General features: G+C 35.1%; 1 protein-coding gene across 1 annotated transcript in view; it reads left to right on the plus strand.

The window, feature by feature from the left end:
- The window catches only part of LOC149789488 (cytosolic 5'-nucleotidase 3-like), an 83,246-nt gene extending 64,060 nt beyond the window's left edge, over window positions 1–19,186 (plus strand). Inside the window, exons 8-9 of the mRNA XM_089971503.1 lie at window positions 3,949–4,149; window positions 5,600–19,186. Of these exons, the coding sequence (XP_089827629.1) occupies window positions 3,949–4,149; window positions 5,600–5,716 (318 nt within the window). The 3' untranslated portion in view covers window positions 5,717–19,186. The remainder of the gene's footprint in view (window positions 1–3,948; window positions 4,150–5,599) is intronic.
- The last annotated feature ends 159 nt before the right edge of the window (window positions 19,187–19,345 follow it).

Consider the following 19,345-nt stretch of genomic DNA (forward strand, 5'->3'; position numbering starts at 1 on the left):
CTGGTCCTCAATAACTGTAAACTGCTTCATGAGGTTATACCTATATGTTTCTGGTCCCCGATAACTGTAAACTGCTTCATGAGGTTATACCTATATGTTTCTGGTCCCCGATAACTGTAAACTGCTTCATGAGGTTATACCTATATGTTTCTGGTCCTCGATAACTGTAAACTGCTTCATGAGGTTATACCTATATGTTTCTGGTCCTCGATAATTGTAAACTGCTTCATGAGGTTATACCTATATGAGGTTATACCTATATGCTTACGGTATTTGCATAATAAGAGTTCACATTAAGAAAAACCTCAACATGAAGAAACAGCCCACAGTACTTCTGTAGAGCGTGCCATTCCAGTAACAATATGCACATTCCTTTATTTGTATCTTTCACATTGCCTTTAGTCCATTAAAGAAGTTGGCTTGATGGATTAATTTTACAATACTGATGTATTTATTTTAGTGGTCTCAATTTTTGTGGTTTTGAAGAAAAAAAGAGATATTTTCATGGGTACTTAAATTTGTGGTTTAACCTGTCAAGTTTTGCATGTTTCTTTATTTAATTTCATTTAGTAACCTCTAGAAATACGCAAATATAAAGAACAGAAAAGAACAAAACTATGAAGACAGTGAATGATGGCCACTTCAATGGTTTAAATAGTACTACCACCTGTATGAGTGCAAATCAAACACCTGTCAATGATATCTTATTTACACTCAGCATCAAAAAGGGAACCAATGCAGCCAACAACACAAATCAAACACACGTAAATGATATTTTATTTACACTCAGCATCAAAGGGAACCAATGCAGCCAACAACACAAATCAAACACCTGTCAATGATATTTTATTTACACTCAGCATCAAAGGGAACCAATGCGTCCAACAACACAAATCAAACACCTGTCAATGATATCTTATTTACACTCAGCATCAGAGGGAACCAATGCAGCCAACAACACAAATCAAACACCTGTCAATATCTTATTTACACTTAGCATCAAAGGGAACCAATGCAGCCAACAACACAAATCAAACACCTGTCAATGATATCTTATTTACACTTAGCATCAAAGGGAACCAATGCAGCCAACAACACAAATCAAACACCTGTCAATGATATCTTATTTACACTTAGCATCAAAGGGAACCAATGCAGCCAACAACACAAATCAAACACCTGTCAGTGATATCTTATTTACACTCAGCATCAAAGGGAACCAATGCAGCCAACAACACAAATCAAACACCTGTCAGTGATATCTTATTTACACTTAGCATCAAAGGGAACCAGTGCAGCTAACATCACTAAGCTACTGATCAGTTATTAAAGTACAGGTGCTTGTTTTCTTACTTAAACCACTGTCCATAAAGTTGCACCATCAATTACTTTCTAATGACCATGGCATTAACACTATTGTCTTCAGAGGTAAACATCAGCTTATATACATTTCAGTTTGAATAATGTCATCATTCCACATGAATCATACACATTAACAGCTCCCCCTTCCTCGATGCAGATAATAGGAGTGTCAACATTTGATATGCCCATCAAAATGCAGAGATGCTAATTAAATTGAAAAACAATGGAATTACTCCTTGTATAAACCTGCCTCATGAATGAACCAACTTCAGCCACATGGCTTTACTTCAAACCTCATAAATGAGGCAGATTCTTTCTGAAGGATAATTGTGGCTGACATGAAAATGTGTGAAAGATCAGACAAATTTTGTAAGGCCTTGAGAATGCTAGATGTGTTTAATTCAACAGACCTAATTTTGTAGCTTTGAGGATGCTAGATTTGTTTAATTCAACAGACCGAATTTTGTAGCTTTGAGGATGCTAGATTTGTTTAATTGAACAGACCTAATTTTGTATTGCAGCTTTGAGAATGCTAGATTTGTTTAATTGAACAGACCTAATTTTGTATTACAGCTTTGAGAATGCTAGATTTGTTTAATTGAACAGACCTAATTTTGTATTACAGCTTTGAGAATGCTAGATTTGTTTAACTGAACAGACCTAATTTTGTATTACAGCTTTGAGAATGCTAGATTTGTTTAATTCAACAGACCTAATGTTGTAGCTTTGAGAATGCTAGATTTGTTTAATTCAACAGACCTAATTTTGTATTAAGGCTTTGAGAATGCTAGATTTGTTTAATTGAACAGACCTAATTTTGTATTACAGCTTTGAGAATGCTAGATTTGTTTAATTGAACAGACCTAATTTTGTATTACAGCTTTGAGAATGCTAGATTTGTTTAACTGAACAGACCTAATTTTGTATTACAGCTTTGAGAATGCTAGATTTGTTTAATTCAACAGACCTAATGTTGTAGCTTTGAGAATGCTAGATTTGTTTAATTCAACAGACCTAATTTTGTATTAAGGCTTTGAGAATGCTAGATTTGTTTAATTGAACAGACCTAATTTTGTATTACAGCTTTGAGAATGCTAGATTTGTTTAATTGAACAGACCTAATTTTGTATTACAGCTTTGAGAATGCTAGATTTGTTTAATTGAACAGACCTAATTTTTTGTAGCTTTGAGAATGCTAGATTTGTTTAATTCAACAGACCTAATTTTGTATTAAGGCTTTGAGAATGCTAGATTTATTTAATTCAACAGACCTAATTTTGTATTACAGCTTTGAGAATGCTAGATTTGTTGTTGTTGTTGTTGTTGTTGTAGGGCTTAACGCCATTTTTCAGCACAAGATAGGCTATACATGGTGGCCAGTATTAATGGTGTGCTAGATTTGTTTAATTCAACAGACCTAATTTTGTATTACAGCTTTGAGAATGCTAGATTTGTTTAATTCACAGACCTAATTTTGTATTACAGCTTTGAGAATGCTATTTATTTAATTCAACAGACCTAATTTTGTATTACAGCTTTGAGAATGCTAGATTTGTTTAATTCAACAGTTTCAGGGTTATTTACCTTACATACCTTTGTGTGTACCAGCTGACTTGATTGATGCAATGTTTATTCAGTAGTTTTGTCCAAAAATCAGTGGTGTGTGAGCTCCATTACTCTGCGTTCATTAATGTGTATACTTAGTGTTTCATTAGTAATTGTTCCTCATGTAATAGTTTTAGTATTTTATAATTATGTTGTTCATTGGGATAAACCATGCATGGATAAAATGAAACATGCTTTCACAAGAATTAAACTTTTCAATAACAGTTTCACCTGAAAGGAAAATCAGTTCAATAAGTATTGAATCTAATCTTCATTTATGGTATCATTTCTTATTGTTTCTTTAATCTTTAGTAATTGTGTTTGAATATCTAATGCTTTTTCTGGTTTCTCTCTATTCTTACTTATCTCAGAACACAGATTTAAAACAGTGATTGGAAGTTATAGCTAATGAATACTGTATAGGAACATGTACAAAAAAAATAAATAACACATTTCACACTTTTTTGTAACTTTTTTAAAGGGTTAAAATAAAACAATCAAAAAGTTAATGTTTATCATCCAGTATGGAAATAATGTTGATTTATCAAATTAACTTTTCTGATCTCTAAAATGAAACAGCAATAAATATGATAGGGGAGGGGGCTTTTTGAAATATGGCTAATGTTTCATTGAGTCTTTAAATTTATGGTTCAGGGCAAAATGAAAATTGTACCTCACAGAAATTAGTGATACTTTAGCAATTATTTATGTGTCTATGTTACCATAATGGTATAATGTTTTGATTGTCTCTGCTATTGGATAAATTCTATATTGAATGAACACATGGTGATGACAAAAGTTACTGTGGTTAATAGGTCATACAAAGACCCATGTAAATCTCGTCCTTCATTCTTTATATCTTTAGATTTATTTTCTGAATCAATTTTGGTGGGTTAACAGGGTAAAGAAATGTTAAAAATTATTTTCCCCCTCCCTTCATTCAGACCACAAAAAACATAATTATATCTCTTTCTTTTTTAGGGTAAAATGGTTGGTTTTAAGAATGATATAATACATGTCTTCAACAAGAATGAGAATGTTATCCACCAGTCTGACTACTTTGAGAACCTCAAGGACAGAGTTAACATCGTTCTGATTGGGGACTCCTTAGGTGATTTACATATGGCTGATGGAGCGGAGCATATGAAAAACAAACTGAAGATAGGATTCTTAAATACAAAGGTAAGTTATCCATGGTTTTTTTGCTTATCAAGTAACTTGAAAGATGCAGCAGTCATACATTTACTTTGCTCTTTTGTTGTTATGGATTCAGTCTTTGGTTCCAGTACATGCAAGGATCAGTAGTCTACAATGCGAAGGTCAAACGTTTTCTAGGGGTTCTCCTGTTTCTGTCACCTTAAAGACCACAATACACTACAGTCTGATTAATCAAAAGTAGCTCATTTAAGCTCAGTATTGTAAGACTACAATACACTACAGTCTGATTAATCAAAAGTAGCTCATTTAAGCTCAGTATTGTAAGACTACAATACACTACAGTCTGATTAATCAAAAGTAGCTCATTTAAGCTCAGTATTGTAAGACTACAATACACTACAGTCTGATTAATCAAAAGTAGCTCATTTAAGCTCAGTATTGTAAGACTACAATACACTACAGTCTGATTAATCAAAAGTAGCTCATTTAAGCTCAGTGTTGTAAGACTACAATACACTCAAGTCTGAGAAGTCAAAAATAGTTACTGCTAGACCACAATACAATAAACATGGGTTAAGCTGTACTTTAATTTTTAGGAAGAAGTGACTTCTCCTTTTGAACAGAACAGGGAGAGCTGAGCAAGGAGAAGTGGGAGCAAAGCAAGATATGCAATAAATATATATATTCCTATTGATTTTGGGCTTACAAAGTTTAAAGGTCAAGATCACAATGACAGAAGAAAAAAAATGGTTTTTGCTTACTACCTAGTTGACAAATATGTATATTGATCATTGTATGGAAATCTTACACTCGAGGTAAGTGTGTGTGTGTGTGTGTGTATAATTTGGATTTTTTAACATATCTTTAACAATTTTTCAGTCAAATCACTATGATGTCTGCAGTGTGACAGTTTATAGTGATGTCTGGCACTGGGGCATCATGCTACAGACATGTAGCATCATGTCCCACCCAGTCACATTATCCTGACACCAGGCTGACCAGTCCTAACACTAACCTCTTAATGCTGAGCGCCAAGCGAGGCAGCTGTTAGTACCATTTTTGTAAGTCTTTGGTATGACTTAGCCGGGGATCGAACCCACGACCTCCTGCATCCGAGGTAGATGCTCCAACCACTAGGCCACCAGAGCGTTCTCACTAGAGGTAAGGAAAAGGCCTGTTGATTTAGGGGTCCAAAGGTCATGCTAATTGTGACTCAAAGAAAAATAACTTTTGCACAATAACATTACAGAGTTAATTCCTTATTCCAATATTTTGGCTGGCTTCCTTTCAAAATATATAAAAAATATTGTTGGGATCTAAAGGTCAAATATCAAGGTCATGTGAGTCTAATCAGAAAATAAGGGTTCCAGCACTATATGGTTAATTCAGAAACACATATTTTAACCAAAGTCTAGAAAACCATACTGTTAAACATGTACTAGGTGTAAAATTCATTGTACTTTTGTTTTCACAGGTGGTTGAGAGCTTGGAACTGTACAAGAGGAAGTTTGATATTGTGATAGTTCAAGATGAGAGTCTAGATCTAATAAATGCTCTTCTAAAGAAAGTTGTACAGAGTAAAGGACAGTAAAGAAAGGACCAACACTTCAAGTAGATGATATCCCCTGTCTGAGTCTTTCACAAGATATTTTCCAGCATCCGTTTTCTTTATCAGATAGTGACATACAGATAATGCTTCTCTGCTGGCATCAAGTTAATGTGTTTCAGTTTTATTAAAGCCATATTGCATTTATCATCATTGTTTCAGCCAGGAAGTGCCATTGCAGGATTTGTACAAAATTCAGACCTGCCAACTCTTACGACATTGCCATAAGTCTTGCAAAAATTACCTGTAAAATACATACAGCATACTAGCAAAAACTATGGAAAAATGATCGTTGCCAAAAAATCCAAATAATTGGTTCATCAGTGTTTTATTTGGATCTGGGTTTCATCTTAGAATTAGTGAAATTAGGGAACCAGGGTAACTTTACAGTAGCACCCCAGATGCTTTAAAATGCACCTATTTGTTTATGTGAAACGTCTGCATGATTAAATTGTTGATTATATAATTTTTTTAAATGGCATCCAGAAAGCGATGCATGCTTAAGACGAAAGGGAAAATAAGCTTCTAGAAAAGTGTTAATAATCAACACAGAAGAATAAAAAGGAGTATTCAGATTCATGTGAATAAAAGCTAGAAAGGACACAGTTACATTTATTGGACATCATGTGCCAATTTGACTATGTTTCGTTACAGGATATGATTGCCGTCGTCATGTGAAACGGAAAAGAATTCCAAGAATTATGTTAAGTTGAGATATAGCAATGAGCTATTGAGCTGCATAGGGTTAGGAACTAGAGTTTGTGTAACTGTACTATTGGTAAATAAAGTCTACGCGTACTTTACAAACTTTTCAGTTGAACAGAAAATGTTTATCGTCAATGCGTCAAACTTTTAATTACGTTTTCCAGCTTTACAATAGCAGTTATTGATATTTTGTTACACATTACTGAAAACTGGTCAATCTTACATAAAAAAATCTATTGCCTTACTGAGATGGACTCGTCAGGGTTGGCAGGTCTGAAAATTGATACCAAGCTAGAAAATATGGAGATTCAATGTGCCAAAATTGGTTCATTTACGATGAACAGGGCACATTTATTACTCTTAAGTTGATACAGTTGTGCCAATCAGTCATTCATTGTCTGAATTGCTCAAAGACTGTTTTTATGAAGTTGAACAAGATCCATCAAGTAATGTTTTCCAGCTGCACTGGTTTTTATACTCTCCCTGTCTGTTTTCCTTCATTTTCCAAATCTTATGGTGTTCTGGGTGACTTAGTTGATCTAAGGCTCTCACTGTTACTTATCACTCACTCTTCTCACCATTGTCAGCAAGATTTGAGTCTCTGTGTTTTATGAGAGAAAACATGCCAGTAGCTTCCCATGGGTTGGTAGTTTCTTCCTGAGCTCTTTCACCAAAAACATACTGGCCACCATATATAGCTGATCATGGCATTAAACCCCACAAAACCAAACCACACCTAATCTCACGACTGGCAATACTCTGGGTCATGTTTAATTGGTATATTCCATAACATAGTTTGGATTAAGCTGAGCATATTGTTAGCCTCAATGACAAAATGAGACAAATTCTATTAATATTTAGAAATAATTTCCAACCATGTTTTATTAATATCTTTGATGAAATGAAACTTATTTAGGTTCTATGATCTTTGTAGATCAACTGCCTTCAGTCACATGATACGATGATCTTGATGTTGCACCATTGCTAAGAGGTAGATAGGAAAACAATGAATAACTGATTTCTTTACTGAATTATCACTCTTAGACCATGAAAGTAGTACAAATGACTTCAAGTAAACAAGCTGGTACATCCCACAAACACCAATTCAAAAGTGAAACATAAAATAAAACTTTCAAAATATGGGACTCAAAGAACAAAATCATTCAAAAATCAATTGCCAGATATAACTTTGCTTATACTTCAATTTTTATTATTGAGGGGGCATGAAATTTAGGACATAACTTCTTCCATGCTGTTAGAATATGGCATCAAAGAGGAGAATCTTTTGTTAATGTATTCAGTTTTCATGCAAATAACAGTTAAATACACCACATACATGATATCTCTCATTTTATTATAATGTTGGCCCAATATGATCATAACATTAGCACATGCTTGAATATAAAGGTGGCCAATTGACCCCTGTGTCCTCAAACCTGGCTGAAACACGGCCACATAGTGCTTTTGGTAGGCAAGACTGTGTCTTAAGAAAAACTTGTTTTATGTATGCATTTTATTTGATAATTAATTTGTCCAGGCATAATAATGATTCTATGTTGATTGTATAAATCATGGTTTTATGTCGGTAAGAAATCTAAATTATGAAGAATTGTGATTCTTTAGGTGATTAAAATTCAGCATGTGTGAATAAAAGACAAATTTAAGATCAGGCCTATTTCACGATATCTACTTAACTATGCATGCCTTAGAATTTTGACAGTTTTATATATGGTTTTTGTACATTCAGAATTTTTAGTTTTGGTAAAATGTTTAACATGTTTGTTGTTTGTTTTCTTGAACTTTTGTTCTTCATATAAAATAAATCTGATGATTCCCCTTGCTGTAATTTATTCTGAATTGATGTGTTGAGTGTCAGAGTTAGAAATTATAATTTACATAGACAATATGCATTTTATCAAAATTATGGGAATTCGTCTTATGGTTTTATCATTATCTTCAAAACGTGTCCAGCTGTTAAAAGTGCATTTGTGTGTGTGTGTGTTAACAAATTATTTTAATACTAAAGAAAAGTACTAGTAACTAATTTATATTTTAACACATTCAGTTTTTGTTAGCTTTTCTTTTGATAGACCAGAAGAGCATATGTTAAGGTCTGCTGTCTGTCATCCGATGATTGTCCGTCTGTTAGCACAAGTTTGTTGGTATTGCTACTTCTTCTGAACTGCTTGGGGCAGCATTCTTCTTTTGGTCTAGTTGATCCTAAATGAAAATGGTGCTGCTGGAACATCAAAAAAAAGCTGTCACAGTGGCTATCTTGAAAATATTGTTATAACTACTCCTTCTGAAAGGACGGTCAGATCAGCATGGAGTTTTCACTAAACTACTTATGATGTCTAGTTTGGTTCTAAATAAAAATTATGTCCGTCTGATGTCCAATATGGTCACTATGCCTGCCACCTTGAAAATCTTCTTGACACCACTTCTCCTTATCAACATTGGATTTTCACTGAAAGTCTTGCCAACCCTAAAATGAAAATGATGCCATTCTGACATCCAATATGGTCACCAAAGCATCCATCATAAAAATCTTTTCAAAACTCTTCATGAACAGAAAGTTATATTGATGTAAGGTTCTCACCAGAAGGCTTTATTATGATACACAGTTGGTCTTATATGAAAATGGTGTTGATCTGATATCCAGACTAACCACCACAGCAGCCATCTTGAAAATCTTGCCATATCAACATAGGGTTCTTCTTTGAATATGTTACCCAATCATAATACCTTCGGAGAACTACTACTAACTTGCAAATGCAGCCCTCCCAGGTTAAAAGCTTTTAGCTAAAAAGCTAAAAATTATATGCCAACCTAGATTGCAATCAGGCAGAGTGATCTCCCCTTTGTACAATGATTGGCATAAAATACCATGAATATCCCAATTACTACTTCCGCTCATGCCATGTAGCATATTCTCGCCAAGAGGAACCTCTCAAAATCCTCTGCCAAGTTTCTGGAAGTTCTACACTTACAAGTTGGAGGAGTCTTCTTTTCAAAAGGAAGTATATTTTGTATTTCCACCATTTCTTTTTTGCGCTGATGAAAAGTTTCTGCCGTTACAATTACAACACTGCCATCACTTGATAGTATTTACATACTTGCATGGGTAGCCTATGCAGCTTCACAATATCTGGGGTATAGTTTTAATTTATATATGTGCAAGTCTGCAGTGGGCTATAGAAAACTCTTAACCTGTGTATAATTTCTGCTACAACTGGATACATACAGGTAAGTTTTCTATACCAATACATTTAGCATCTGGGCACCTAACTTCACTGAATCTTCCTGTACAGGCCAGCATTAAGAGCCTTCTTGCCTGGTTTACTCAGTAGCCTCCACCTCATGCAGTGCTACTGTATGCTTGAGTGATTTTTATCTGCATAGGCATTTAAATGATTGGCCTTCATATGGGTAAGCTGATACTAGAATTCAATTTCATCCTTTCAATTGGTAATTTTAAGTTCTATAATGCTCAATTGATTTTACCTGGACAAGCAGTCAGATTCACATGCCTACTGGTTGTTTGTGACTCAAATTATTTCTTTCGCATCCACTTCTAATTATTAATACTAAGGATGTTTTTGTACCTGTACTGGTCATGTGCACATCTCAACAGGTGTTTGTCATAGTGAGTAACACTACACAGTTATGTGTTCAAAGCAGGACACTCACTAAACTAAATGTATGTAGGGTTTGCTCTATTTTGTCTAGCAGATTTGGACTATGGGCAGGACCTGTCTGACAACCACTCAACATGTATAATTTTCTCTGGTTTTTGTTCCTGCAATACATGTCAGGCTTACCTATTATGGATGGAAGTCAGTCATAGCTAAAGGGATGAAAACATTGCTTGCAAACAAAGGGTTTGCACAACATCATTCCTGGGTAGTGAAATGGGGAGCAGCAACAAATATCAGTACAGACTTGCATATCAGAATTATGGACCAGATATGTGGATCATTATCCCGTCCCAACTGCAAAAACTGGACTACATCAAGCCAATCATGATGGCCATGTTCCCACATGACCGGACTTGTTCATATTGCAGTGGGCCATGACCAGAATCAGTCATACAGTATCAGCAACCAGAAAACAATCTTGACCAGTTCCACGCCCGCATTGTGCTGCCATGCTCTCCCTGAGCATGATGACCATGGGTTAGTCTAACTCACATGGTGCTGCTAGAAATTTCTGTGGAAGACAAAGCTGTCAATACAGGCACTTTCATCAGTCAGTTTAACCATTGCTAGGCACTTCCTGTGGAAGACGTTCAGTTTATATAGACACCCTTATGGATCACTCATGACTGTCATAGTACCTCAGAACACTTCTGGCATGTGGTATTGATCTTGGGGCATCTGTTTTCAAGGGCTGTCTCTTTCCTCACACTAAAGTGTCTGCCATCCAAGAGACTCTACTTAATGACATGTTAGATGTAATGGGATCTGACTCATATGTGCTGCAAGTGTAGTGGGACACCATCATTAATATTCTTCTATAACTACTTTACGGGTAGTCCAGGAGACATCAACTTTACTACCTGAATCTATAGATGACAAAACTGGCATTCAGATTCCCTCATCATTTTTAGATCTTACTTACTTGGATGAGTTCTGTCCATGTATTTCTACATCAACTGCCTGGTGTACAGCTCTGACATCAGGTGAGAATTCTCTACAGAAGATTCTACTTTCAGTTGTTTCCACAATCTGAACAGTTATTGAAATTTCAGGACTGAGTATGTCATCAGTTATGAGTTCAAAGCACAATTCTGGATTATTTGTTGAGTTGCCCAACACAAAACTTTTCTGATTTGCCAGTTTTAGTCTCATGTCCTATCACTTTTGTTATCTGTATTGGGTGCCTGGGACTGAGTGGTGTAAGGTTATCTGTATTGGGTGCCTGGGACTGAGTGGTTTAAGGTTATCCATATTTGGTGCCTGGGACTGAGTGGTGTAAGGTTATCCGTATTTGGTGCCTGGAACTGAGTGGTGTAAGGTTATCCATATTGGGTGCCTGGGACTGAGTGGTGTATTGGGTATCAGCCTGAGACTGAGTGGTGTATTGGGTATCAGCCTGAAACTGAGTGGTGCATTGGATATCAGCCTGAGATTGAATGATGCATTGGATATCAGCCTGGGACTGAGTGTGTATTGGGTATCAACCTGGGACTGAGTGGTATATTGGGTATCAGCCTGGGACTGAGTGGTGTATTGGTTTTCAGCCTGGGACTGCTGAGTGGTGTAAGGTTCTTTTGTTTAAAGATTACTCACACATCTCATTTCTGTCCTTGTTAGTTTGAGCCTTTGCTAGATCAATGTAGGCATGTCAGAAAGCCTGCCAGTTGCTTCCTGTAGGTCAGTGGTTCTTCCTCCACCAAATATGCTGGCCGCCATGTATAGCCTATCATGGCTGAAAAGTAGCATTAAACCACACAAAACGTAACCAAGCATCATCCATGTTGAAATAAGTGTTTGGGGCTAGTACACAGTTTTAGTACACCATGCTAGTTCCAGGTGTACAAAGGCTGTTTTGACAGTACTCACCCTAATTTACTTCTTGCATGGATTAGCATCTTGTGTCTTCTGCTGGGGGCATTCCTAGGTCATCAAGTACATGTTGGTAGGTATCCAGTTAACACAAGGTGAGTCATCCATGAAAAGGAATGACACCTCATGTTTTATTTGATACATCCCACACAAAACCATTTGTTGACTATTGATAGCTACCAGTGGAAATTTTTTGCTGTTGGTCCAGCCTATAACATTGCAATAGTTGGGAGAGATTTTCATAAGGCTTTGTCCAAGTATGACTTGTTGGTACACTGCATACCATAATCACACAACCCTGCCTCATGCCCATGAGTATTTACAGACTTGATCATGAATTGCTTACCAGAATCATAGCCTCATGCTCACACATATCTCACGAGGATGGTGTATTAATACCATAATCACACCCATGCCTCATGCCCACATATATTTCATGACTTGATGGTGTATTAATGCCATAATCACACCCATGACAAGTTCTATTTTATGATTAGGCAATATGTCACATACAAAACCATGCCTTAACATGAAGGTCATAACAACTTAACAATATAAATGAGTGACCCAAGTCCACTCCTTATCCTTACTTTTTAATACCTACAAATATTTTCATGAAGCTTTACCCAGGATCACACCTTATCATAGACTCGAGCCCTAAGTGCAGAGGTCAAGGTCATTTATAGGAACCTACATATCATGTGCCATCTGCTTTATTCTTGTTTATGCATATTTTAGTTTTTCATATTTCTTGTATGTATATACATTTGCAACCAGTAATAGTTTTTTGGTGATCATGTATGTATGACTTTATTAATATGTCCTGGCTGGGTTGGTCATATTATTGTATGACTTGTATGAAAAGCCATGTACATGCCTGTGTGTTGTTAAGCTATGTCTTTTATGTTGCTTGCTTTTAGATTTTAATTATTTTCCTTCAATTTTTCCATGACAATATAGTGTGTGAATATTGGTTTTTGTCTATAAGTGGTAATCATGTACTATCATATTTTATAATTTACTTATTTCATTTTGAAGTTAGTGTACTTGGACTAGTTCAGATTAATTTTTCTAGCACATGGGAGCAGGCATTTTTATCAGCTGTCTGTTTTAGAAAGTGCTTTATTCTACCTAATGCTTAACTATATTAACAAAATACACTACAAGAAACAAAGTAATTGAATGAACTGAATGTATGCCATATTCCAAACTAAATACACAAGCACAAATTCATCATTACACAACATTATTACTGCACACATAACTCCGCCCAGATAAATTTGAACTTAGTTGCGCACTCAACATAGCTTTCAAAAGAAAATGGCATGTCTAGTTAAAATTGAAATTTGGAGTCCTATTGTGAATGAAAGCGCATTGCAACAACTTTTCCATTTGATCTAGAATGAATAGATTGTGGTATTTTTTCGATTCTTCAAAATTTCGTGATTATGGACTGGATTTATATGTGACATTTCCACATGAAATACATCAGATTAAAGAAGCAAGAGAGAAGCGTGTTGACATCTGCAGATGTGTTTCTGTTTCAGTCATTGAATGTTTTAAATCATAATGTGGGAACAATATGAAGTCTTTCAATTGCAATTATCAAAAAGACACTATGGAATTTAATGCTTATTTCATTTTGAGGGTAATAAGGAGGATGTAATTGCACTTATGTTCGAAATTACAGTACAATTTCAAAAAGTTTAATCAAGATTAAGAACCTATGACATGGCTCATGTAATTCAGATTTGCAGAACTAAGAAAGTACATTTTGAGGAAATTCAGGATGTAAAACTGTAAGTATATTTTTTTGCCATTCTTATCACCAGGTAAGGAAGACAGTATATGACTTGTCACTTGTATGTTATTTGTATGTTGTTTGTAAGGACCCTTTCTTGCATCCGTTGTATAGCTAGCCTAAATCTGAAACATTGTTTCAAAAAAGTTAATGCAGAATGTGCCAAAGCAGCTGGTATGTGGCTGTCCACGTAACATCTGCTTTACTTCATTCAGAAACAAATTTAAACAACCACAACGTAAAGCACCTTCTATGTGAGTGTACATGATTTGTTTACAAATCAAAAGTGCTAGCGTCTGCGTCCATTGTTTGTTTACAATAGAAGTTCCTTTATGCACGTGAATGTAATGTGTGTATTTGCACGTGAGTTCAGTATTGGGTAATATTGCATGATTCTGACAATGTAAAGTTAACGGAGAAAAAAATGAGCATATAATAAATATGTATTACTGTAAAGTGGAACCAGTGCATGCCTGCACATTAAATACAGGTCTGTGCAATACATAGAGGTCAGGTATTGTTATATCAAGGGGCTTAAACTTATGTAACAAGACAAGGTAAACCCAGCAAGTATTCAGGTTTCCAAAATGTAAATTTGTTAAAAAAAAATATAAACTCAAAGAAAGGGAAAGAATTAAAATTAATTTACAGTATATTAATTCCTAGAATATTATCCTAAAATTGTACTGTCAATTGACACTAATCAGGACACTTGTCCAAAGGCATTCCAAATCAATGTTCTAATGTATTGATGTACTGAAGAATTTTAAATCCAAATGTTTTTACTTCAAGGTCATCTTGTGAATATAAATAGAGTATCACTGAAGTCCTTGAAAGTTTTACATGATCCAATAGAATTATATAAATATTCCAGTCATTAAAGAAATTCGCAAAAACCAGTAGGTACAGACTGTTGAAATGAAAGGTTTTCCACTCTGCTATTCCAATGAACACATATTATAAATAAATCACTATTTCTTTGCAACAGCTGTTACAAAAAGTGGCATAGACTGAGGAATACAATGCATGGTGCATATTCACAGTATATATATATATATATATATATATATATATATATATATATATATATATATATATATATATATATATATATGCATCAAATCAGAATCTGATTCACTAAAAGATTCTGGAATAATTGAATCATATTGATTTAAAATAACTCAAAAAGCTGTGTTCTGAGCATCTCAAATTATTGAACCAATCAACAATTAGGGTGATTACTCTTCAGGACAAATGCATTCCTGGTTTCATGTTTCATGACCTACATTTAAACTAATGCATGGTGTACTTGACTGACATAGTTTTTGGTTTGAGCTTAATTTATATTTGAGGATATTTTGGATTGACATATTATCTGTTTAGATTTGAATAGATTAGAAAGTTCATTATTGACATATCAATTGCCCTTTTTATGAATGAGAATCGTACAACACAGCACATGTGTACTCTAGCCAGCTACTGAATTAAAATAAGCATGTCACAAACCCAAATGACATAAATAAATACTATACTGTAAATTAAATAGATGAGACAGATATCCGTAAAATATGTTCAATGTATACAGGTATGTAAAATAATATAGGTTTGCATTATATGTACAGGTATGTACAATACACACAGGTCTGCACATTTTGTACAGGTATGTACAATACCTACAGGTATGTACAATACACACAGGTCTTCACAAAACAAACATAGCAGATGCCTTGCTTGGTGCTCAGCATTAAAAGGTTAGTGTTAAGACTGGTCAGCCTGGTGTCAGGTTAATAAGCCTGGGTGGAAAATGATGCTACATCTGTGGCATGATGCCCTAGTGCTAAACATCACTATCATTTGTCACACTGCAGATATCATAGTAATATGATCAAAATTGTTAAAGCTATGTTAAAAAAAAAACCAAAACACACACAATACAGATATGTATGTACAGTACATAGGGGTCTGTACAATGCAAAAAGTCTTAAGAAAATACAAATTGGTCTGTACAGTACATACATGTCTTTAAAGTACAAACGAGTCTGTAGAATACAAACAAGTCTTTACTTACCTCGCTTTCCTACTTCACACTTGACAACATGGTATTTAAATCTATTCATACAGAAACTCTCTATGAATCAATTGATAGGTTGTGGTTACATATATTTTTGCTTTCAGCAAAATAGATTTCAAAGAAAATGGGTTTAAATACTTTCCACAATAAAATAAACCCCAACATTTTGGGCCAGGGTAACAGCATTTAGTTGTCCTCATTATGGCAAATATTGAGAGCAGTTTCATACAGTTGAATAGTGGATTATTTTCACAGTCCATTTGATCCATTTTTTAATTTCATGCTGCTTTTTGTTTGACATTTGTTAATACTTTCATGAGATCTTGATGAATGTTTAATATTTTGTAAAAAATACGTTTCGATTGCACATGTAGTGATGATGTAGCCTTTATCCCACCCTACCCCCAAAGAATTAACCCTAGGGGCCGGCCATTTAGTATGTACGCATGAAGGGGGAGTGGGGTAACCCAAATGCATACGCTTGCCTATTAGGGAGTCTACTGATAATGTATGTATGCAGGGGGGGTGGGGGTGAAACCTCGATAATAATTTGTCTAATACTAAACTACTGTACTAGGTGCCAATAGCTTCTCGAGGGTCGGTGGTTCTTTCTGGGGATTTTCCCAGGTTCTTCCTCCACCATTAATACTGGCCGCCATGTATAGCCTATCATGTGCTGAAAAATGGCGTTAAACCCTAAAACAACAACAACAACAAAAACTAAAGCCGTTCGACTGGGTTCAGTCTGCATTTGAATTTTAGTGGTCTCTAGACAAACTGTTTAAAGTTACACAGCTTATTTCTTTGATGCAGCCAGACATTCAACATCGGTGGACTATCTGTTTTATTAAACACATTAATGTTATTAATCCTTTATGGTTTCTGTGTGGATTAAATATAGACCATTCTGTAGAATTCGGGTGGGGGAGAGCTGCATCAAGCGTACATAGGCAGGTGGGGGTTGGTGTAAAAAAGTATGCATGTGTACAGGGAGGGGGCCAAGCATTGCCAGATTTTTGCATACATACTAAATGGATGGACCCCTACTGTATGCAGCATGTTTGCCTTGCTACTAATGGCACTGAGAAAATGGCCAAGTTGTTCATACACATGTGTACATTTTTTTTATCACTTTACTAAATTTTCTTGAACTATGTTGTTTTGTAGATGCTTATAAAAAAATTATTGGCTATCTTTACAGTGGCCTTTTTCAGTTCTTTTTAAAAGAAGTTTTATTAATAATTCATGATACTGAATTCTAAGTTTGCTTGTGAGTATTACCTTTTAGATTAGGATAAATTTTTAAATACTGACAATTTTGCAGAAAATTTTGGGGCCCCGAGTGGCCGTGTGGTTTAAAGCACTCTCCGTTACAGATCACTGCCATCTCACCTCTGTCTGCGTGGGTTCGAGTCTCGGATTCAGCCAATGTGGGTATGTGAGAAAGCTTGCCAGAAGCTTCTCGTGGGTCGGTGGTTCTTTCCGGGATTATCCCGGGTTCTTCCTCCACCATTAATACTGGCCGCCATGTATAGCCTATCGTGTGCTGAAAAATGGCGTTAAACCCTACAACAACAAAAAGCAGAAAATTTTACCATCTGTACTTATTCAAATTGCCCAAGGAACAATCGTGAGAGAGTTTAAATATTTAAATGGATTCAAAGTACTAAGAAAAAAAAGCTAAGTACGGTATATACTCATTTGTAAGTAGAGTCCAGCAGCAGAACTGAATAAACCTTGATCTGCCACATAATGTGACAGCAGATCAGGGTCTATGATGTTTATTCTACTGGGTACTTCTAACAAACTGCATAAACCTAGGTCTACTGTTGCATTATGCAATGGCAGATCTAGGCCTGTGCAGTTTGTAGTTGGACTCCATTTATAAATGAGTATATACATCAAGTGTACAGTTGTCTTAAATTGCTTGTAAATACTATAAATATAGTTTTTTGTTTGGGTGTCAGTTTCCACTGTTCAGTAAAAAAAAAAAGAGACACTTTCATAGGACTTCAGTTTATTTTTTGGGTGGGGGGGACTCTAGTGTGGGAGAGGTGAAAAAGTCACATTTTAACTCCAGATTATTGTTCACTGGGCTGATAACTTTGTAACAGCAATGATACATTTTTAACAAGAGAGACATATATATTAACATTTACATTTTGAGGATTCAATAATTATAATATTATTATAATATACTATAATATTTAGGATTTCTTTCATGTGGCAAACCAGCAGTTAATAACAGTGGCAGTTGTAAGCTGTTTAATATGGTACACCAGTATTTAATAACAACAGCAGTTGTTAGCTGTTTAAGGTGGCACGCTAGTATTTAATAACAGTGGCAGTTGTCAGCTGTTTGATGTGTCACACCAGCATTTAATAACATTGGCAGTTGTCAGCTGTTTAATGTGGCACACCAGTATTTAATAACATTCATTTTTGGCATTTGTCATCTGTTTAATTTGGCACACCAGTATTTAATAACATTCATTTTTGGCAGTTGTCAGCTGTTTAATGTGGCACACCAGTATTTAATAACATTCATTTTTGGCAGTTGTCATCTGTTTAATGTGGCACACCATTTAATAACATTCAATTTTGGCATTTGTCATCTATTTAATGTGGCACACCAACATTTAATAACATTGGCAGTCGTTAGCTGTTTAGTGTGGCACACCAGCATTTAATAACATTGGCACTTGTCATCTGTTTATGGCTTAAAAAGACAGATCTAAAAAGCAGAGGCAAACTACCCCTGAATTTCAAACTCCAGCATGGAAGTCAGACACCCTCCTGACCAACCAGACTAGTTTTTCAGATGGTAATTACAATCTTTTTGAAGGCAGTGCCATTTCATTGAGTGTACACAAATTGAAAATAGTCCCAAGCAACATACTTGGTATCTAAGAATTGCAAGGATTAGAAGTTTAAATCACTAAGGTAGAAATTAGAAGTTTCATGATGTACTGATTGAGGTTTCAGACTATGTTAGTTATTGTCCATGATTAGCTTCAGAGAGCGACAGTATTGTTTATTGTTCACACATTTCAATAAATTCCAAGTCAGCAGTTGACAAGTATGAAGTCTGCATTAAAGTCTTCAATTTGTCCAAACAAAATTCTGTATATTGTTATCTTCTGTACTTTTGAAATCTTTACCAAGTACTTTTTATTTTGACAGCTGGTAGCCAATTATTAAATTTTTAATGTACTTTGAGTTTCAAAATAAGGATTCCTGTTATGTGATATTATCTGTCATTATATAATTGCATTTTACAACTTGTGGAAATAAATTGTTGGCTTTCGTTTTTTTTGATGTTGTCAAGTTTAATGATATATTTAACATTGCCAGTTAGAGATGAAGTATTTATTTGATCATTTTCATTGAGCCACAGTAGCGTTGCTTATAATTAGTTTTGTTGGCTGGCCATCAAGCCATAAGAGATTATGGTGCATCATGCATTGTCT

Source organism: Sinohyriopsis cumingii, chromosome 10 (genome assembly GCF_028554795.1).
Source record: "Sinohyriopsis cumingii isolate HCF-2022 chromosome 10, ASM2855479v2, whole genome shotgun sequence".
NCBI classification, from domain to species: Eukaryota; Metazoa; Mollusca; class Bivalvia; order Unionida; family Unionidae; genus Sinohyriopsis; species Sinohyriopsis cumingii.